The sequence below is a fragment of the Haplochromis burtoni genome, unplaced genomic scaffold (genome assembly GCF_018398535.1).
Source record: "Haplochromis burtoni strain Fernald_Lab_line unplaced genomic scaffold, NCSU_Asbu1 Contig_183, whole genome shotgun sequence".
NCBI lineage: Eukaryota > Metazoa > Chordata > Actinopteri > Cichliformes > Cichlidae > Haplochromis > Haplochromis burtoni.
Window position 1 is genome coordinate 713,556 of NW_024582544.1, and position 21,208 is coordinate 734,763.

The window sequence follows — 21,208 nt, forward strand, 5'->3', positions numbered from 1 at the left end:
AGTGGATTATGGGATATTGACAGAGTACAATCGGAGAATTTTTGCTACAATGAGGAATTAATAGGTGCGTCGATAAAATTTAAACTTAAAACCCAATGTAAATAATAGATTTTTCTCTTGCCCCTCTATTCATTTCTAATCCTGCCCACTCTGGTCACTCCAGCACAAATCATGGCACCATAATCCTGCTATACAAAATGAGGCACACCAACATTTGGCACTAAAGACAGTCGTAAAAACTCCTGCCTGCCAAATAAAAGGCAGCTTTCCACTTGCATTGTGTGCCAATCCAATAAAACTGGAAGACAGCTGGAGACATGACATCAATGAAATGAAACACTTAACTCTGACATTCTAACTGTTCTTTATTTTAATTATCAAATGTACATCATATCTCAGGGTTTAGTTTCACATTAAAACACCAATTCCCCAATACAAAATGAGAAGTTTCCCCTTAAACCCCACAAACAAACAAAAGAACCCCACAACTTCCATCTCTTAAGTATCAAAAGTAGCAGTGATAAGGCAACATTAAATTCATGTAGATTTTCAGATTTACACAAAAACTAAAGTTCTGACCTTTAATTTTCCATCTTAGATCTGTTTTCAATCAAAACTGAGTCAGATCTGCTCGTATGAAAATACAAGAAGAAACAAGCGAGAAGACAGGAGGACATCTAAACTCCAGCACATAATTAAGTAGTCTGTTGAACAGTGCAGGAAACAGTAGTGTGAAGGCATCTTAAACAATCATTGACTCGTTATGGCAACCTTTAGTACACGTGGGACTCTGGCAGCTAGTTTAGGCGCAAGAAACATTAAACATCAGTAGTTGGCGTACAGTTTGACAGTTTAACAGTTTAGTTTGTCTTGGAGTAAATTAATGACACGGACAACAAACAAAAAAACTCCTCAAAGACAAATCCAGTTCTCCTTTTTTGAGATGTTTGAGATGATCACTTTTCTTTTTTCCATCACAGTGGTTCAGTAATTTTGTTGAGGAAAGGTTCTGCACAGATGTGGTGATAACCGCCCGGTTCCCAGCTAAACCAGTAGCATATTCTCTTCATCGTGCATTTAAACTATAGGAAACCTCATGTCAAGGTGAAATTCCAGTTATGCATATATATTTTTGCACATAGGTATTTAAAAGCTTCGGATCTACTTGTTTCACTTCAAACTTAACATATTCAGTTCAATACCAGCTGATGTGCAGGTGCATTAACTACCTGTGTAAAACCAGCAAACGTTAATTCACGAATCTAGGATAAAAATTCAAGTGCAAAATGAGCCAATTGAAAATTGCAGGGCAGTTTTAAATCGACAGATTTTAGATCTTTTACCTTCAGTCAGTTCAATCTAGTAAACTAGAGTACATCTACCATTCTGCTTCAATGATTCACTACCAGAAAAGTGTCTAAGAGTTCAAAGTCTCTATTCAGTGGTGCATTTATTTTCGGTTTTCTTTAATTCTGACATTTTTCTATATCAAGGAGAAACATTTCAAAATGTAAATGAGTTGCTTCAGAAAATCCTCAAAAATCATCTGATTTGAGCTGAAAACAAAGTTAGCAGAGAAAACGTTGCTCAGCAGCTTGTTCACTGGACAGTTATTTGTAGTGCAGCTAATGTGTCTTAACTCAAATGGGGATGCAAAATGGTGCAGGAGGAGAGACGGAAAGTTTCTTGGCTCATCAGGGGACGGCGACGTGGAAGGGGGAGCCCGGGATGTGGTCCTCACCCCACTTGACCACCAGGATGTAGTTGCCCCGTTCCTTCAGCACGTAGCTGACGTTGTACTGCAGGTTGCCCATGTGTTTGACCAGCACCTCATCACAGGGGACCTGTGGGCCGTGCACACCCACCAGAAGCATGTTCTTACCTGGGAGGAGGTGGAAGAACAAGTATGTATGATAGCAAATTAATCTTTAAATATGTGACTTTTCATCTTTGTGAGTTTTAACCTGTGCACTGAAAGGAAATACTTAAATTATTCTCTTAAAAGGCTTCTACACGCAGTTCCTCCGTACCTGCTTTGCTGCAGTCGACAGTGAAGTTGCTCCTCTGGCCCACAAAGCCCTTGCTCAGGCCAGCTCCTCGGCTCACCACCTTGCTGGCATCGGAGTCACCCAGCCTGGGCATGGCGCTCTGCGTGAAGCTGCTGGATGCCCGAATTGCCGGATCCAGTGTCAGGGTTGATGTCTCGCTGGCGTTTGTTACATTCACAAGGCGAGGACCTGAAAGGCAGGAAAAAAGTTTAACTTTACCATGTGGTGCAGGCAGATTCAACAGCCATTTCTTGTTATGAACCACTGCCAGAGAGGTTATGTGAAGTCTGCAGTTTTCGATCCAGCAGTTTATATTGCTTTAAAACCAGAATTTGGGCTTGGATGAACTTGAAAAGTGATCCAAATCTGAATCACGGAACATTTGTAACCAGCTTTAACTAAGAGCAGCATTTTACCTGTGACTTTGGCCTTGAAGGGACTCCCAGTGATGTGGTTTGGGCCTCCGTATTTAATGCTGATCAGGTAGTTTCCAGGTGCCATGGGAGTGTACTGCACCTTGTAGCCTTCGGGAACCTCCTGACAGTCCATCTTTACTTTTGACGGGCCCTCGATGGTCACAGCCAAGGACCCGGGGCCTGCCTTAGTGTTGTTAATGATGAACTCTGACTGGGTACCTGCAAGATTTAAGAAGTGATGTTTTGTTGAACAACTCCAAGCTGGTATACATGAAAACTGAGCAGTGGATAAATCACACTGAACTTTGCTCAACTTTATGCTCTAAACAGGCTCACAGCAGTTATGAAGCGAAAAATTTAAGGCTGCAGCAGGTAAAACAGTTACTCACCTGTTGTTCCTCTCTCCAGTCCTGATCCGTATGCTGAAACCAAACCAGGCTCTCCAGTCTGTCCTGGTTCCCCGACTCGGACCTGGAAAGGACTTCCCGGGATGTGAGAGCCATTGAATTTGACATCAATGGTGTGGACGCCATTCTCCCTGGGGATGAACCGGATAGCGTACTTGTCTAGAAGACAGTACAGAAGGGTCTGTTAGCTGCAGCGATTTCATAGTATGTGCCTTTGTTCTTACTGAAGTTTCCATAAATCCTCTGGAAATCACCTTTACAATTAAAAAAAATAAACAAAAAAACCCAGGCACACACACACACACACACACACACCTCTTTCCAGCTCTGTGACGACACACTTCTCCAGAGCTCCAGAGGGACTGTGGACTTTGGCATCCATCTTGCCTTTGGCTCCATTTAGACGCACCGCAAAGGATGCTGGGTGATTCACCTTCAGACCAGACTCCTGTCGGTTTCGCACAAAGTCAGTGTACAGGACGGACATTTGACGAACAGGAAAAACATCTTAAACACACACACAGGTTTTTGAAGATCAGAGTGCTAAAGACAAATAACTTCAGTGCATATCCTCTGCTCTACTCTTACCTGAGCTCCACTTAGTGCAACTCCAGCAGACAGACTCAGAAGGGTTAGACTGTCAGTAGATTAGTCTTATTATGAGGAAAGAATGTCATAAAGCTGATCTACTTTCTGGTTTAAAGCGTTTCCATCTCCTTGGTCTTACAGCAGTGATTCATTATTCTCATTAAGAACTGAGATCTTTATCTTCTGTCTGAACTGCAAGAGCCAAAATGAACAAACATAAATAATGCAGACAGAGCAGAAGAATGTCTCAAGCGATAGACAAAAACAAACTACAGTCTCTAAGAAGACACAAGGAAGTCTGTCTGCTGCAGCTGGGACACCCAGGAGCTGATGAAACGGATGATTGTACTGTTAAAAGCCTTTAAATGAAACACAAGAGAAACACCAACAGTTCCACACCAGACAAAGCGAGGGATGACCAGAGCCAGGCAAAACTGCACGGACGACTTCCTGACCACAGGTACCCAAACTCAGCCACTCGAAAGAGCTTTTTACTTTACATTACATAATAAATCTAGTACAAACCTGTGAAACAGTGGCCACCCTTAAGATAAAATGCACATAAAACTCAATTTCTAAAAGAAATTTCTTCATCGTCTACATGATAAAGTCCTTCAACCCAACAAGCATCTGGAAGCTTTGCTGGGATGTCTGCCATTCAAACCCCAATTACCATGTTTATACTGTAGTATCTAAAAGTCCACACCTGACAGACCCACACCTGTATTATAATTACATTAAATACTAAAAACTGAACACTTTCAAACAATTAATAAGAGCTAAACTAAAATGAGTAAACCCACTCAAGACACCAAGTGAACCTAAAGCAGACTGAACCCTTTTTTAAGTCAAAGTGGAAACTGTATGCGTTTGCCTGGCTGTGGTCATATCCATGAGAGCAGTTGCATAAAGAACTTTAGTTTAACTTGAGTATCTGTGCAGCTGTTGAGGATCGACCGACTCGGGCTGTTTAAGATGTCGCTTTGAATCCAATTTAAAATCAATGATTAACAGCCCAAACCATTCGAGTCCCTGCTTTGGTAATGAAGTCACATTTTTATGCAACTGCCTCATCAGCGCCCTTTAATCAAGCAGGGCAGGCTGGGTGTGGAGGTGTCTCCTCGTGCCTCACCTGAAGACCCGCAACAGAGAGGCGACGGGCGTCGTTCACTGGAGCGACAACAGGAACCAGGTAGGGGCTGTCGGGTATGTGCTGGTCGTTAAACTTCACCGAAACCTCATAATCACCTGGAAAAGGAGGCGGGAAGAAGGAAACTCAGTCTAACACATCAGCAAACAGCCAGCAGGTAAAGCGTGAGCGTGTGTGAATCATCTACCAGGCTCCTGAGCGACGTAAGAAATGCCGCAGGATCCGTCCTTGCGGTCATCGAAGGAGATCTCAGCCCTGCTGGGTCCCTCCACGGCAACCGACAGACCACCAGCTCCTGCCTCTCTCGTCCAGATCGTGAATTCAGCTGGTGAAAAGATACAAGAAAACTGAAAATTCACAAAGCACAGATCCTTCTCCATCAGTCCACATTTTAAAAGTAAAAACCAATGTAGCACTGTGTGAAACTTTATTTAACAACAGTGTTGCCTGTGGCACAGAGGAACAGGATGAGTTTCTTTAATTTTGACATTTAATGGACAGACTTTTGGATCCGGTGTTCTGTGCGTACCTGGCTCTCCTGCCAGTGCTCCCTCCAGTCCTGGACCTCCGGCCCTCACCTTGCCAGCCCCGCCCTCACCCAGCGGCCCCACAGTGAACTGGAAGGGGCTGCCTGGCACGTGCACGCCCCTGTACTTGACGCTCACGCTGTGCACGCCCATCTCAGTGGGCACGAAGCGCACACAGTAGGCGTCGTTACCCGTGGCCACGAGCTCTGCTGGCTGACTGGCTCCAGAGGGGGAGGTGACCTCAGCAGTGACGTCCTGCATGTCGATCGCTGAGAAGAGAGGAAGGAGACATTTATACATTTACATTTGTGTGCATTTGTTGACTGATTCACCACATGATCATTCATGAGTTCGTCATTTTATTTGTTATTCAGACCAAATTAAAGCTGAAACATACCAGAACCGGTTGCTGTGACCGTAAGGACAGGCATGGCAAATGAGAAAAGGAAAAGAGAGGTTTAAGGAAATTTAACTCAAATTAAACTGTGCTACGACCTCCAAGAGACATAATCAGAAGTAACACAAGGTCGGTCCTTCATACAGTGAACAACTGCGAGGTTGCTTGCACAGTGCAAACTTTACCATCCAGTTCACAACTTACTGATCAAATGCAACCGTGCAAGTTACCCAAGAACACCTGCCTTGAGGGTCACAAGGGTTGCTTTTATACATCTTTAACCAGTTGTCTTTATCAATATCATAACACAAAAATAAAAACTAAACTAAAGTTCCCCTAATCTTATATTGGTGCTGCTGTAGGTAGGAGCAGCCAAGCACTCCCTTGTGTGTGATGCAGAAAAATTACTCTGTATCAAAACAAACTGATAAAAGATGAAGTGGAATCTTTCATGCCCACTTTAAAAAAATAAAGCAGTTAAAGCTAGTTTTACAACGCACCCTCCACCCTAGCACTGCGTCCCAAATAGGGGGCATCAACAACCCAAACACCCCTCACTGCTCTGGCTCCCCCTGCCAGCACCAGACCGGAGAGGCCAGAGACTAGCCGGACACAGCCAGGAGACAGGTTCTGATTCCGGGTAGCAGCAGAGGATTGAGTAATGGGAACGCTGGATCTTCCAGACCACCAGAGAGAGCAGTAGGAGCGGTAGGTGGTGTGAGAAAGGAGCTGCCGAGACAGGACGAGGAGGAACCAGCTCACTGGAGGAAAAAGATGAGGAAGAGAGCATACAGAGGAAGGGAAAGGATTGAGGGGTAGGAGAAGGGAACAAGGCAGTAGAGGAGGAAACAAGGAGAAGCTGAGGAGAAGGAGAGACATGATTGACAAGAGAGAAGAAAAAAAGTAAAAGATCGATGAAAGATAAAAGGCAGACAGGAAATAAGATGAGTGAAAAGTTCTCATAGAAAGGGAATGATAGAACAGGGAAATAAGAAAAGTTAAAGGTCAAAGAGACTACAGACTACAGAGTAGCAGCGAGGAAAACTGGGAAAAGCTGAAGTTTCAGACAGAGAGCAGCTCTGATCTACTTAAAGAGACGGCCCAAAACAAAACAAAACATCCATTTGGTTCTATTTTTCCTGAAGTTTGTGTTACACACACGCAACATCATGAACATAGTCACCAAACGTCTGTGTACCTGGTATCTTTAGGCTGAGGTCGCACACACTCCCGACACTGGCGACAGACGCCGCCTTCTGTCGTCTGGTGATGCTCTCCCGAATACGACCCTCACCCGTCACCCTCACTGTGAACGGACTTCCTGTTGACGCCACACGTTCGTTAAGTTGCACGCTTCATTAGAACACTGAACAAACTGTTTTTCAGCTACTTTTGCTCCTCTCTACCTGGCACGTGCTCCTCAGCGAAGCGGATTGAGACGATGTAGTTTCCAGGTTCGGTCGGACAGTAAGTGACTCTACAGGTCCCGTCCTCCATGTCCCCTGTTTGGATGTCTACTTTACTGGGACCTTCAATGGACAGAGCCAGACCGCCATAACCTGGAAACAGATCGCCATCATTGGCATTGATGTCATTATTATTAGCGCTTCAAAGGAAGAATTTTGAGTTTATATTAGAAAATAAATGCATTGTTTAGAACAAGCCGACACTGACCTGCCTCCCGCGTGTCGACTATAAAGCTCGAGTTGCTGAAGGTGGTTCCCTGGACGAGGCCGTCACCGTGAGCTTTGACTCGACTGGCGTCGCCAATCTCAGACTGGACGACCATGATGGTGATGGGACTGTTGGCGACATGACGACCATTCTTCAGGATGCTGACCTGGTGCTCGCCCACTTCCCGGGGGATGAAGGAGATACCTGTGAGGAGGAGAAACGAGTTGAAGGTGAGAGGAGCAATTTCGGTAAATGTTGTACTCATTTGTTTCAAATGTGCCTTTGTGGATCTTACCGATGTGGTTGTTGGCCATCCTCTTCAGCAAGCAGGGCTCGTCACGTCCAGAGGGCGACCTGATGCTGGCGCTGAGCAGGCTGAGGTCCGTCTCATTGATGTCCAGAGAGAAATCTGCAGCCGAGCCCAGTTTGACCTGAGAGCGCCGCTGGTTGTCCTCTGAAAGACGAACAGAAGTAAGAAGGTAAAGTGTTAGATGACAAAATATAGCAAACCCAGTGTAGACTACAGTGGCTAAATTATTGAGACGAGAACTGTAAAAACCCATTTCTTTAATGTTTCAAAAAAAAAAAAATCTGATTTCATGTCTACATCAGTAGCAAAATAATCACTTGTTTAAACAAGCTCAACTTTTTTAAACAAGTGAGCTAACAAGCTACACTGGTAGACAATTTACAGTACTAATATTGTGCATTGGTGCCTGACCGGTAATCCTGGCAGTGAACGGGCTGCCAGCGATGTGCTCGTCATTGTATTTGACCAGGATGTTGTAGTCTCCTGGCAGCGTGGGCAGGTAGCTGACAGTGCAGGTCCCGTCTTTATTGTCCACACAGCTGATCTCTGCTTTGGACGGACCCTCGATAGCCAGGTCCAGACCTCCTGGAGAGAGAGACGAGCTTGGTCAGCGAGACTGAACTGAGTCAAAACAGACTGTTAAATAATGAAAAATAAAATGTATAACCCGTACCTTCAGAGGCGTCCTCTGTGAAGACTGTGAAGGTAGCCAACTTGTTGGCGACACCATAACTCAGACCAGGACCGTAAGCTGTGACGTTGGGACTGCTGGCGTGATTCACATAGAACTGAAGGGGAGATTCTGCAACACAGAGTGAACCTAATTACAGCAAACTAAGTTTGCAGTAGTAGTAATAATACTGTGAAATTCATGAGCCCTCGGTAAACCCAACCAGCCACATCAGAACTCAATTCATACGCCCCACCAAGATTTATCCTGACAAACCGAGGCCCCTGTGAGGAGCAAGCTCAGTAGTTATCACTATAAGGGTTCTAATCATGGTGCTAATGCCACATGAGTGTATGTGTTTACCTGGGATGTGCGTGCCGTTGTATTTGATGTGCATCTCGTGCAGACCGGCCTCAGTAGGAGAGTACTGCACTGTGACCGTCCCATCCAGGTTGTCTGTGATTAGAGGCTGAGCAGATTTACCTGAAGGCATCAACACCTCACCTGTAAGCGAAGTTTCTTGATTAGCCATTTTTATAATGGAAGAGTCAGACTGTCCATTTATTGGTCAGTGTCTTAAACTCTGACCCCCTTTAACAAATTAGTTTGTACAGCCTGTGACATTTCTAATAACTAAACTGATTATATTAACCCATGAATGTCTCATCCACATTTCAATTTACTGGTTACTCACATCTGTCGATTCACACAAAAAAAATTAATATACTGCTGCAGGTGGCAGAGTATGCAGGTTTTGTACCGCAGAGAAACCCAGAAAGCTGAAAATGTGTCCTCAGCCTCTGCTGATCTGAATAAATTGCATTTCTTGTGTTTAATCACTTACCGTGTGCAGTGAAGTTTTAAATAACTTGTGAAAATTTTTCTAGAATTGCTGGTGCTTTTTTTGTTATGATAACACCTTGTGTCTCTCAACACCTCAAATAAGCACAAATTCACTGAGACCATCCATCCCTTTCTTCCTTACCGGTGATTTCTCCCTTCCTGAGTGCGAAAGGAATCACCATGTCGAAAGGTCTGAAGCCACTGCCGTTAACGCTCGTACCATCTAGCTGGTAGCTTTCAGACTTCACCTGAATACAAGACAGGCACAAAGACAGACTTTAGCATGTCAGTGAGGGGGAAAAAAAAATGTTCTCAGCAACCTGAAATGCAAGCATGCTGCCTCCAAGCTCCGCCCACACAAGGGCATCCTGAAAAGGAGTTGTGCAATGAAGGATGGATGAGGAAGGAAGAGGTGGATGACGGTGATGATGGGGTGACTGATGCAGCCACAGTGATGAAGAGTGCACCAAGAAAGAAGAGGAGCAAAGGTTACCACCACAACAGCCCCCCCCCCTCAAAAACACCTTTGTGCAATGCATCTCGCACACAGATGGTGGTTTGTGAAGCGATGGCATGGAGGAAAGAAAGTGTTTGAGTGAATACACTAAGGAGTGCAGTGAGAGAGGAGTTAAGTGTTCAACCAGCAGCCATTCACCCGCAACAGAGAGGGTGCGTGGGAATAAAGTGTGTTCTATAAATACTGTCCTCCAAACAGTGAAAAAGACGACCTAAACCACACACTGCAGCACAGCCTTAACCAACCCTGGGGCCTGTACTACAAGGCAGGTTCAACATTCCCAGGATTTCTCTCTTATCTGGTTCAAGCCATCCTGACACAGAGTGATCAGACTAAGCGGTCACATGAAAATGGACAGGTCTTAAGAATAAAGCCTATTCCAAAGGATGAAAGCTCTCAGCTGTCAGATTTATCAGTATCAACTATAATTACAATTGTATATTATCTTGCATCATAAAAGGAACATGGTGATCATTTTTAGTAGAAAAAGTCATGACGTGTGGGTTAACTGAGTGAGTGGATATCCAGTTTCATGTCACCGCTGATCCAATATGAGGCTAAAGGAATCCAGATAATAGAAAGATCCCTGCTTGAATAACTTAGTACAGCGCTCAGGTGAGCTGAAGAACATTGCAATATCTGTGTCTATAAGCTTACTGACAGACCTGCACCTCCAAAGAGCTTCTAAAACATCTGATTTCTTTTGCAGCTCGCTCGAATAAAGACTAGAGTCAGTGATTATGCCCAAACTGGTAAGATGTAACCCTCCCCATTACCATTATTATTCAAATCATGAACCAATTAATGTTTCTAACCCCAGTTTAAGGCCAATTGTTCTGCTGCAGAATAAAGTTGGAATCAGATGTCTCCAAAGGACACTAACGATCTGCTAAAGGGCTTAAAAACATGTGTAAGTGTGTAAGTGTGTGTAATGGGGTACCCATGGCTTGAAGCCAGCCCCAGGGGGAGCGGCCCGTTGCTGTAGAGATGTCTGCCCTTTCATCATGGGTACCTCATCAGTAGCCTGGTGACATGACAGTAAGGATTAACACATCTCACACACATGTGGGAGTCTCTTTACACAAAGTCCATAGTTATGTTTGGAGTGGAAAGCAAACACCTGCGATCACCACCAGCAGTTTCCATTAATGGCTAGAAACATCTTACGTGTTCTGTCCTTAACATTAAGAAATTACATCAAGTTCTCATATTTCCACCCACTTAATCAGGCTGGAATAAACTTTTTAGGAATATAAGAGAAGAATAGCATCAATTTCCTATATTTTTGTTGCCCTCCATTTTTGAGGACCCTTTGAGGATATTTATTTCTAATTAGTTATGCAAGTTTCTCTAAAGCAGAACCATTATGCATTCGGCCTTTATTGTCCAGCCAAAATTTAGGCATCAGACTGCTCTAAACACCATCTATATGATGTCAGATATGCCTGATATGGTCTGGCCAGGCTCTGGCTGTAAGCACAAAAGCCCACCCATTTTTTTTTTAATCCACTTAAAATGTAGTCTTCACATCTGATCACATCAGAGTTCAAGAAATACCATTTATCTGTCTGTGCAGCCTAAAGACAGCTGCTTTGTTAAGACTGAAATACGCATCAGTTCAAATAAAATTACTTCCACTGTGACATGACTTTGTGGAGAAAACGATCACTCCCACACAAACAAGGAAAGACGATGAAAGGCCCAATACAACGAGCAGGAAAAACAAAGAAACAAAACAAACAGTCAAACTAAGAGATGAGGTTAATCAGTGTACAAGGACATGTTTGATACTCTGGATGACCGCGACATCTGCTTTCAAAGTGTTTGTCTAATATGAGTTCTCTTCTCACCGTGACTTTGAAGGGACTGCGTGGGATGTTTTCCCCTCCAAAGCGGACGTAGATGACGTAGTTGCCAGGAGCTGGCGCAGTGTAGAAGATGTCAAAGGTGCCATCTTCATTCTCCAGCACCTCGGCCTCCACCTCTGTGCCATCGGGCTGAACCACCACACAGCTCACTTTCCCTTTACCAGCACCCTTTGCATTCACCACCAGACCCAGCTCCTCACCAATGGCCACAGTGGGACCCACGCCTGAACCTGGGAGAAGTACACGTTGTGAATTAATCAGACTTCTAAAAATAAATGATCCTGATTCCTTCTGTCAGACTCCGATCACATACCGCTCACGGTGCACTTGCTGGCATCACCAGTTGCTGTGGCACGGACTCTGTAAGGTGATGCTGGGATGTCATCGCCACCATATTTTATAACGATGGTGTACCGGCCAGCACGGTCAGGGACGTATGATACCCGGTATGTACCATCACCGTTGTCATGGATCCTGGGCTGCTTAGGTTTGCCATCCTGGTCCTGAAGAGGAAGGAAGTGAATAACAATCTGTGTGGGGTCGACTTTAGTGTGTGTATGCTTATGTGTGTGATACTGACCGTGATGAGCACGCTCAGTTGGCCTTGGCCAGCATCTTTAGCGTCGATATTGAACTCAACAGGGAAGCTGGCGGGGACGCCGCTGGTCAGCCCGGGGCCGCTGGCTCGTACTTTGCTGGCATCGTGAGTGGGCAGAACCCGAAACTTGAAGGGACTGAAAGATCAGAGACAGTAAAGACTGATCAACGGTATGAACCACAACAGCAAGCAGATATCAAAGGGACAAAAATTACCAGCGATAGAGTAATACAGTGTTCACCTCTGGCTGTTAGAGTGAATCGACTCAAAAGGTCTGCTTTGCATGCATTTTTATCTGGTTAATCAGTCACTGTAGTTTCATATAATCTTAAATTTAGCTTAAGTCCATCATTTGAGGTGTCAGCAGTTCAATTAAAACAAACCAGAACAAATCAAATGTATACATTTTCACAAAAGTTGCCCGACTCCTCCTGTTGCTGTACTGCTACAGCTGTGTACCTGTGTGGGACGTCCTCCTCAGCATATTTTACAGCCACCGAGTACGGTCCCTCCACAGACGGCGTGTAGGACACTGTGTGAGTCCCGTCTCCATTATCAGTCACTTCCGCAGGCTCTGCAATGCCTTTGGGAGCAGCGACTGCCACAGCCAGGGGCGCCACGCCGGCCTTCCTGCAGTCCACTGTGAAGGATTGCGGGATATTGGCCCTGACTCCTGACGCCACTCCAGGACCAGAAACTTTGACCTTACTAGAGTCCACCACATCCTTAACTGGGACCTTAAATGGACTCCCTAAGTACAGAAAAATAAATTAGGTGTAAACACAACTAGCAAGACTCGTAGCAGAGCGTGCTGTTTGACACTTTAATGTTTGTAGCACATGCAGCAGAGACATCACAGACATGTAGACAGATGTGCAGAGTGAAGCCACCTCTTAATAAATGCTAATAAAATGCACTCCTAGATACTGGATAACTGTCTGACAACATGTCTGTGAATCACTCCACAAGTTACAGAGATAACAGTGCTGCAGTATCTGCTGAATGACTCTGCAGAAGTCATCGCATAAAAGTTGTCAAAGAAACATGAGAACTTTTCAGACCACAGTCGAAGAAATTTAAAACTGACATCTTTAAAACATTAAGCCAAAACCCTCAACATGTCTTCAAACAACCAATAACAGCATTTTTGTAATGTCAACTAAACATTAACTGCACCTTTTATCATTAGCATCTGTTTATAGGTACAAATGAGAGAAAAGGCAAAAAAGTGTTATTAAAGTGACATTAAAGCTCTTTAAGGGATGAACACATGTGAAACAGCTTAGTGAAGCTGTGCTAAATTAGTTTTTTCCTGTTTTTCATGTTGATGAGAACCATTCCTCCTCAGATTTTTTCCATTCATGAGCCTTCTCACATTACCAGAATTAAGTCGGATTAAATTCTTCTCTCTCTTTCTTTTGTCAACAAATCTCAGAAAACTGACCCAAACCATCTGGATCCAGTTCCTGTTTATCTATGCCACAGAGCTCCACTGTGGTCCAGAAATACTGATCTTTCCATCCTATTTTAACCAACTCACACACAGAAGACTCAAATGTGATCAACTTGCAGTTGAAAATTGTCTCAAACAAATGAAATTCTTTCTCCATTCACTCCTTATCCAACTTTGAGTTGCAAGGGCAGCAGTCTAAGCTAAAGGTCTTAAGATGAAATACACTCAAAGAAAGTTGTTTTATAAACTACAAGGGTTGTTAAACTCAAACTCTTCAGGATGCTGAGGTGTTCCCTCAACTAGCTCAGAGAAATAATCTTTCCAGCGTGTTCTGTGTCCAGCGTGGACATGCCTGAAACACCTCACCTGGTTTACTCTGAACTGTTTCTGAATGCTTGTATTTCCCTTTTAAAAAAGGTAGGGTTTTTCCTGCACGCTTTACAGGTTTAACCATCCCCTGTGCTACAGCTTATTATGCTAGTAAGGGAACCAAAATAATAATAAAAAAAAAGATCATCTCACCAGGGATGTGTTCTCCTCCATAGGTGATGTTGACGTCGTAGTTTCCTGGTGTGAAGGGAATGTACTCCACACTGCAGCTGCCATCTTTGTTGTCTGTGCAAGACATCTTAGACTCTGATGGACCCTCCACAGTGATGCCAAGGCCACCAATACCTGCCCCTCTGAAGGAACATCACATCCAAATTATTTGTACTATAATTATCTACCAACGGTTGTCAAAATGTTCAAATGTTTGCAGATTATACAGGATGATTTACATGATTTGATTGCCAATTTTGTCATTTGCGCACAAATGTTGCGCACAAATGACAAAATGTTTACCTTTTGTTCGCATTAGCTTTAAAAAAAAAAGACTGAAACAAAAAGGCATAATGCCTCGTCACACATGGTGCATTTAAAAATATAACCAAAGAGTTAAATTAAATATTCCCTGTAAAAGTGTAGTTTCAGTTTTCTGTCAGTTAACTATAATCTTTACTGACTCATACAGTTATCTACTTTATTGCTCCTTATTTATAAGGATATACGTGCATACTTTATTGCCCAGCAGTACCTGGTGAAGATGTTGAAGTTGTTGGGCTGGTCAGTCAGGCCTTGTTCCAGCCCGGGGCCAGTAGCCACCACCCTGCTCGGGTCACATCCCTCTGACACAGAAACCCTGAATGGGCTGTTGGGAACTGGAGTGTCATCATAGAGAACCTGGACGCTGTGGACGCCTAAAATAAAGATTGACACAAATGAAACGGACTTCACAACAAAAAGGTTTTATGTTGAGCAGTTCAGTTCTGACTGGATGCGTTACCATTTTCAAAAGGAGTGTACTCGACACAGTAGGTGCCATCGGCCTTGTCTGTAACCACACAGTCTGTCAGAGCTCCAGACGGGTTCTTGACCGCCGCCTTTATGTGGTCGCCACCCCGCCGGGTCAGAGAACGAGCATCCACTGTGAACTCTGTGGTGGCTTCTCTGAAAACAGCTGGAGGGAGGGAAACAGAGGAAGGCGTGTTTTAAGCAGAACTCTGACTGGGCACAAGAGGTTTTTTGATCATCACCAAACTTACTCAGGCTGTCAAGTCACCTCTACCTGTTGACTTATGAAGGAGTTTTATCAAGTTGGAAATTACCCCGATATCACAAAGGGTGTTAAAAACTATACTACATAAAATACACAGTCCCTCAACACAAAATTCTTCAATTCACAAAAAATGAAGAGAAGCATTGAATATTAACACTTCAAAGTTCAGCACAATAGTGGAGTCTCTCAATTAAACCCAGTCTGACATAAGCCATTTTATCCCCTCCCCCTGTAAGGCCACCCTATTTAAAAAACTGTTTTGTGATTGGCTGCCCCTCAATTAAACATAAGCAGGTGGGTGGAGCTTATGTACTCTCAGCCGTGTGCTTGGGATGATCATATTAGGTTCATTAACCACTGTAGCGAATGCTATTAAGTTGTATAATTCACTTGCTATGACTTCTAACTTGTATAATATTCAACTGTGCAGGATAATGCAAAGCAAAATAAACCAAACAGGAAAAAAAATAAACAGTACTGCTCAACTTGAACGCCACTCATTTAATTATTCTTCCTAAACTGGATTTGTATCAAACTAAATATATACTGTACCTTGTCCCTCCACTCCAGGTCCAAACACTTTGACTTTGGAGGTGTCCACAGCAGGGTCCGCCATCACCTTAGCAGGGAAACCAGGGACCGTCTTTCCTCCATACTTCAGCAGCAGGGTGTACATGCCAGAAGTCAGAGGGATGTAGGTCACCGTGTAGGTCCCGTCTTTGTTATCCACAATCTCAGTCTTCGCTTTTGCACCTGGAATATGAAATTAGAATTTGTGCTACATGGAGAACCACCAAAATTTTTTGCTTTAAAACAGAAAACCTGGAGTTTAAACATACAAAATCTCACCAATGAACATGTCTGTTGACAAAGCCAAACGACAGCTTTCCAGCCATATTTCATGATATTAAATAAGCTCTACACTTACCCCCTGGTGAGGCATGTTAAAGAAGCAAAGGGGACGAAATGGAAACTTTCTTCACTTGAAATAACTGATCATCAAATATTCTTTTAAGTCTCTAAATCCCAATTTTCATAAACAGTGAATAATGGCTGGCTCTGCCTTTATTTGAATACAGCTTTTTAAATGTGCTTTTGAACATGTATAACTTTTATATGACTGAATTAAATAGTTACCTGAGCCCAGGCCTGAACCAGTAGGGCTGCTTGGGGATGAATCTAGCGCAGCCTCCAGGCTGAGTTCACCCGGTCCAGCTTGAGAGCAGTCCACATTTACAACACTGGTTTCCCCAACCTGAAGAGACAGTAACATGGATCAGACTTTATGACTTTCAGGACAGGAGAGTATTTTAAAGGATTAGTCAGACTCTAAAGCAGACACAGGACAGGATGAGATGAGATTAAGGAACTTAAAAAGCAGCACAACTTTCGAACAATGAAAAACTGAACTTGTGCCTATTGCATGAATAAATTCTGAGGAACTTGAAAATTTCTTCCTGGCTGCATTTCAGCAGAGTCCACCACATACATATTGGCTGACCGGGTGTCTCAGTTCATGTGGGACACCCTTTTTCATTCCCTAGTTAGTCACACATTTTGACTGGCACTACTTTTCAGAAGTCACCACTTCACACACACCTTCCCTAAACAGAGGAATGAATCCACCGGCTGTAAGAAAAGCAGGAAAGGCTGCCATCATGGATCAAGTGCAGGTCAATTTGTCACATTTCTTGCTGCTTGTAACACACCCAGTGGAGGAAATTACACCATACAGTCAAAAGCTATGAAGATTTTTGTGCAATATGACGGAAACTCCCACTAAGACTGGAAAATGCTGCTACAACAAAGACTGGAACATATTACTGGGTGAAGTGGGGAGGAGGAGGTGGTTCTGCATCCCTACTGAAACCCAGAGACCACCACATAAAAGAGCAGCTAACTTTACAAATTTAAGATTAACGAGCCAAAATTCTGAGCTGCAGAGAAATTCAGAAGCAGTGTTGTAGCAGCATATTTGTTGCACTCATCCAGATTTCACTCCCTCTGCAGACTCTCACCTTGGCTCTCTTCAGGCCTGATCCTGAGGCAACCACCTTGGAGGGGTCAAAGGGCATCTGGATGTCAGCTCTGAATGGCGATCCGGGGATGTGGACATTCTCAAACAGGATGTTAACCAGGTAGTCTCCAGGCTCGGTGGGCAGGTAGGAGACTGAGCAGGTCCCATCGCCGTTATCTGAACATTCGATCTTGGCCTCGGTCGGCCCCTCCACCGTCAGCCCCAGACCTCCAGTGCCGGCACCTTTGGTGTCGATTGTGAACTCAGCCGGGTTCCCCACTAAGCCTCCCTTCAGACCAGGACCGAAGGCTTTCACCTAAAACAAGATGTAACGCATTATTAATGATAGGTGTCTAACATGTTAAAACAGACCAAGTAAAATTGTCAGGTTACAGAACAAACTGATATTACCTTGCTGGGGTCTGGAGGCAGGTGGGCCTCCACAGGAAAGGGGCTTCCTGGGATGGGGTGTCCATCATAAGACACGTTAACAGCATACACTCCCTCCTTTGTGGGGGTGTAACGGACCAAACTGACATCTGCTTTACCGGGCTGAGGCTCAACTTTACAAGGTACTGCCTGCTGACTGGGACTCAGCTAACACCACATATGCAGAAAGGAAACAATCAGATTTTCCAGAATTTAAAATTTTTGGTAAAAGTATTTTCCTTATCCAACCTTAATAAAAAGACTGACTCTTACTAACAGTTATATTTTTCCACACAGGTCAATGAGGTTTCTCTGACACTCACCAGTTCTACCACCAGGTGACCTTGACCTCCAGCACCCTTTGTGTCCACCATGAACTGCTGTTCCTGGTTAACCTCCACTCCTGAAAGACATTAGTCACTTATAAGTGGCTGCTCCTGAAGTACCTAGAAACTTTCTGTTAACACCAAAACTGGTTTCAGGCCCTCCAAGGTATGGAGGCCTATCTCCCCCCACCACTTCCCCTGGCAGACGCCCTCAGACATCAGTGCATTGGTGGTTCTTTGTGTCCGGGGGTGGGCGCCCGGGTACACACCGGCTCACTCCTTGGTGGCTGCTTATGGCCTGGAGCCTGGGGCTCGCTCGGGCCACTTCGGGGGTGGGGTGCCCCCGGCCTCTCGGCCTGGGGCTCGGTCACTCAGGCACAGCTGGCTGCCGGCGGAGCTCACGGGCACGTCACTGCAACTCCCCCTGGCTTCTGCTCCGCGGCTGCTGAGTGAGCCCTCATCTGGGACTCTCCTCAGCTCTTTCTGGGACAGTGGCGCGGCTGCCCCTCTGTTGGTCTTCCTTGGTCTCTTGTGTTCTGGGGGCCTCTGGATGTCTGGAGTCTTGATCTCCTCCATACCTGCTTCATGCCCTGGAGGACGGGGCTGTGGCCCCCCCACACCCTCTAGCAGATCATTACATGAAGGAACCTTTTAAAAACAAGCGCGTCCATGCTCACAGGTGTACACACGGGTGCTCACACACACAAACTACACCCTTTTTGGCTCCTACCTCAAAGCACACTGTGCGCTGTCGATCTTACGTGCTGCACAATAATGTTTAATATTTAGTATTTACTGTTATATTCCCATAGATCATCGTGATGTTGTTTATTATATTGCTCTTCTTTTTTCTTCTGCTTGTTTTCTTTTTTCATTCTCAACAGGTGATCGATATATGTATTTTCTGTCTGCTTATTTTGTTGGTTTTTGTTTTTTGCCCTTCATCCCCGTCCCTCTTCTCCGCTGTTTTTCTTCCCCTCTTTCTTTCCCCAGTCAAGTCTGTCCCGTATTTAGCAAGTGAAAATAAAATAAACAATAAAAGGTGAATCAAATAGACCATTACGGCAAGGCTGGGATGGTCCATTTGGTAAAGTAAATCCTTTGGGCATCTTTCTTTGCCTTTAGACAATAATTCTGATGGCAAAAGAGCCAAACGGCCAAAAACAAAAAAACAAACACTAAAACTGATGACTGATAGAACGGGAGCTCAACATCCAGATCACTCTTGTACAATTTCTGTTGACTGTCACTAACTTTAATTACAGTCAAACATTTGTACAATGCTTAACTTTGATTTCATCTCCGATGAAAAGTACTCATCAATTCTCATTAGACCCTGGAAGCAAAAACAAAAGAAAAACAAAACACAAAACCAAACGACTCATGTACCAGAAATGGGAAGGAACCATCCTGAAGTTCCTTGCATGTTATAAAAGAACCAACAGCAAATCTGCAGATATTCTTTTTTTGCAGAAGCATAAGCAGTCATTTGTTATGCTTTACTGCTCATGTCAGAAAAACAAAATCTTTTATTTATTTTTAAGATATAACTTGTGTTCTTTCTTTGCTAGAAAACTTTTCTAAACAGTTGAGGAAGTTAACAGAAGAGGAAGTCAACTTACTTCCATCCATGTTATCCACAGTGACTTTGCTGAGGTCCAGTGGTGCAGCGACTCCAACTGTGAAGGGGCTCTTGGCAATGGGGTCGCCTCCAAACTTCACCACGATTGTCATCTCCCCCTGCAAAGAAACTGATCATTTACTCTGGAACAAACACTAAAAGCACTATGTTCATTTACCATCATGACTCTGGACAGTTTGCAAGATCTGTGACACTCTGACATGACGAACCTTAAGTGTTCGGTTTTGCCAAAATATAAAAAGCACTAGAAATAATCTGATGTACCTGTTGTGCAGGTGTGTACTTGACAGTCTGAGAGTAGTCGTAGTTATCGATGATGTCAAAGTCTTTCACGGGAGAGGAGAAGGTAACGTCCAGCGGTGCTTTACCTGCTCCTTTAGTCAACACGGTGAAATGAGTCGGTTTTCCGCTCTCCACACCTGGACAGAATAAGAGAAGGGGTTACTTGTAATAATGCTCTCTGTATACTGTCACAGTCTCGCCTACAAATAACAGATCATATCAAGGACTAACCTTTGATTTAAAAGACCGGGCTCAATGACAGATTTTTGTTTAAGACCTATCCTAATAAATTTAATGTCCCATTAAATCCACTCTCTCACCAGTGCGAGCCAGTCCAGGACCTTCTGCTTTGACCTTTGATGCATCATGTGAAGGATCAACTTTGACACTGAAGGGGCTCTGAGGAACTTCCTGTGTGAAGTAACCAGAATAAAATCACAGTAAGACCTTTTTTTCTTAAAAGTGGACATTCTATAGCATAGCTTATGCAGCGAAAAGAAAAAACCAAAAAAGAAAAACATTTATTGGCACGTCATATTTAACGCAGAAAAATCGATGCATTTCTTCATACAAGCCTTAAATCATGAGGTCAAACAGATTTTAAGAGACACTCGCTCTTTTCTATGTTGTGTTTCACCAACATCAGACTTCTCCCGTAGAAAAAAAGTGAGCTATTTCACTAGTGGTATACAAGTAGGAATCCGAGCAGGTTTAGCAACTTAGAAATGATGAAAACATTAAAATAGAAAGATGTCTTTTTGGCGCTCATTAATTCATCAAATCTGACTTGAAGCTGACTTAAAACACTAGGGGAAAAACTAGTATTTTATCAATTGATAGAAATTATCTGTACTTTGCAGGCAGTTTATGGAGTAAATCATGCTCTGCATTCCACACTCATCTAAATGTGATCACTTCTGACTCCAGACTGTAGACAGCGAGCACTCAGACCAGAGGGCGATCCTTTCAGGAGTGTGTTTGTACCTTGTCAGTGAACAGGACTTTAATGGTGAGCCTTCCAGCAGCAGGAGGGATGTATTTGACTGTGAACGTGTCGTTGGCGTTGGGAATGATATCAAAATCCACGTCAGCCTCTTTGTCGCTGATCATGTTGGCGTCACACTTAATCCCAACGCCGACATCACCTGAACAAACACAGTTGACCATAACCATATCGTGAACATACAGTTATGACTCAGACTCCAAATAATCTCATTTCTTGGCCGATGATAGTTTCAGTGTATACACCGGCTGCCACAAGGTGGCGCTGCCTGCTTCCGTTTCTGCTCCTCAGTCAATCGTCTCGTCTCAGAAACACTTCACACCTCCGGGATGGTGCATTGCCAAAAACTCTAATATAAACAATAAGCCACCTGTGCAACACAATCGGCACTCCCTGCAGCACAAGACCCGAGCTATCAATCACAACAGAGGAATTCAGAGTATGAG

The 21,208-nt window shown here is 44.0% G+C and overlaps 1 protein-coding gene across 4 annotated transcripts in view; it reads right to left on the bottom strand.

Annotated features, from left to right (window-relative positions):
• Window positions 1–347: 347 nt before the first annotated feature.
• Window positions 348–21,208, bottom strand: part of LOC102301082 (filamin-B) — a 64,865-nt gene continuing 44,004 nt past the window's right edge. For 2 of the 4 annotated variants that reach the window (XM_014338922.2, XM_014338920.2), the window contains 33 exons: window positions 20,744–20,904; window positions 20,080–20,170; window positions 19,742–19,896; window positions 19,458–19,575; window positions 17,833–17,912; window positions 17,492–17,677; window positions 17,082–17,396; window positions 16,201–16,318; window positions 15,616–15,816; window positions 14,791–14,964; window positions 14,542–14,704; window positions 13,989–14,149; window positions 12,473–12,764; window positions 11,996–12,149; window positions 11,729–11,918; window positions 11,398–11,645; window positions 10,488–10,571; window positions 9,173–9,278; window positions 8,551–8,691; window positions 8,191–8,319; window positions 7,929–8,102; window positions 7,503–7,661; window positions 7,208–7,411; window positions 6,940–7,092; window positions 6,732–6,854; window positions 5,139–5,405; window positions 4,797–4,934; window positions 4,592–4,707; window positions 3,187–3,319; window positions 2,854–3,030; window positions 2,465–2,683; window positions 2,031–2,237; window positions 348–1,882 (listed from right to left, as the gene is read on the bottom strand). In XM_014338922.2, coding sequence (XP_014194408.1) covers window positions 1,695–1,882; window positions 2,031–2,237; window positions 2,465–2,683; window positions 2,854–3,030; window positions 3,187–3,319; window positions 4,592–4,707; window positions 4,797–4,934; window positions 5,139–5,405; window positions 6,732–6,854; window positions 6,940–7,092; window positions 7,208–7,411; window positions 7,503–7,661; window positions 7,929–8,102; window positions 8,191–8,319; window positions 8,551–8,691; window positions 9,173–9,278; window positions 10,488–10,571; window positions 11,398–11,645; window positions 11,729–11,918; window positions 11,996–12,149; window positions 12,473–12,764; window positions 13,989–14,149; window positions 14,542–14,704; window positions 14,791–14,964; window positions 15,616–15,816; window positions 16,201–16,318; window positions 17,082–17,396; window positions 17,492–17,677; window positions 17,833–17,912; window positions 19,458–19,575; window positions 19,742–19,896; window positions 20,080–20,170; window positions 20,744–20,904 — 5,525 coding nt within the window. In that variant the 3' untranslated portion in view covers window positions 348–1,694. The remainder of the gene's footprint in view (window positions 1,883–2,030; window positions 2,238–2,464; window positions 2,684–2,853; window positions 3,031–3,186; window positions 3,320–4,591; window positions 4,708–4,796; window positions 4,935–5,138; window positions 5,406–6,731; window positions 6,855–6,939; window positions 7,093–7,207; window positions 7,412–7,502; window positions 7,662–7,928; window positions 8,103–8,190; window positions 8,320–8,550; window positions 8,692–9,172; window positions 9,279–10,487; window positions 10,572–11,397; window positions 11,646–11,728; window positions 11,919–11,995; window positions 12,150–12,472; window positions 12,765–13,988; window positions 14,150–14,541; window positions 14,705–14,790; window positions 14,965–15,615; window positions 15,817–16,200; window positions 16,319–17,081; window positions 17,397–17,491; window positions 17,678–17,832; window positions 17,913–19,457; window positions 19,576–19,741; window positions 19,897–20,079; window positions 20,171–20,743; window positions 20,905–21,208) is intronic. The other 2 variants (XM_014338923.2, XM_014338921.2) reach the window with 1 other exon arrangement.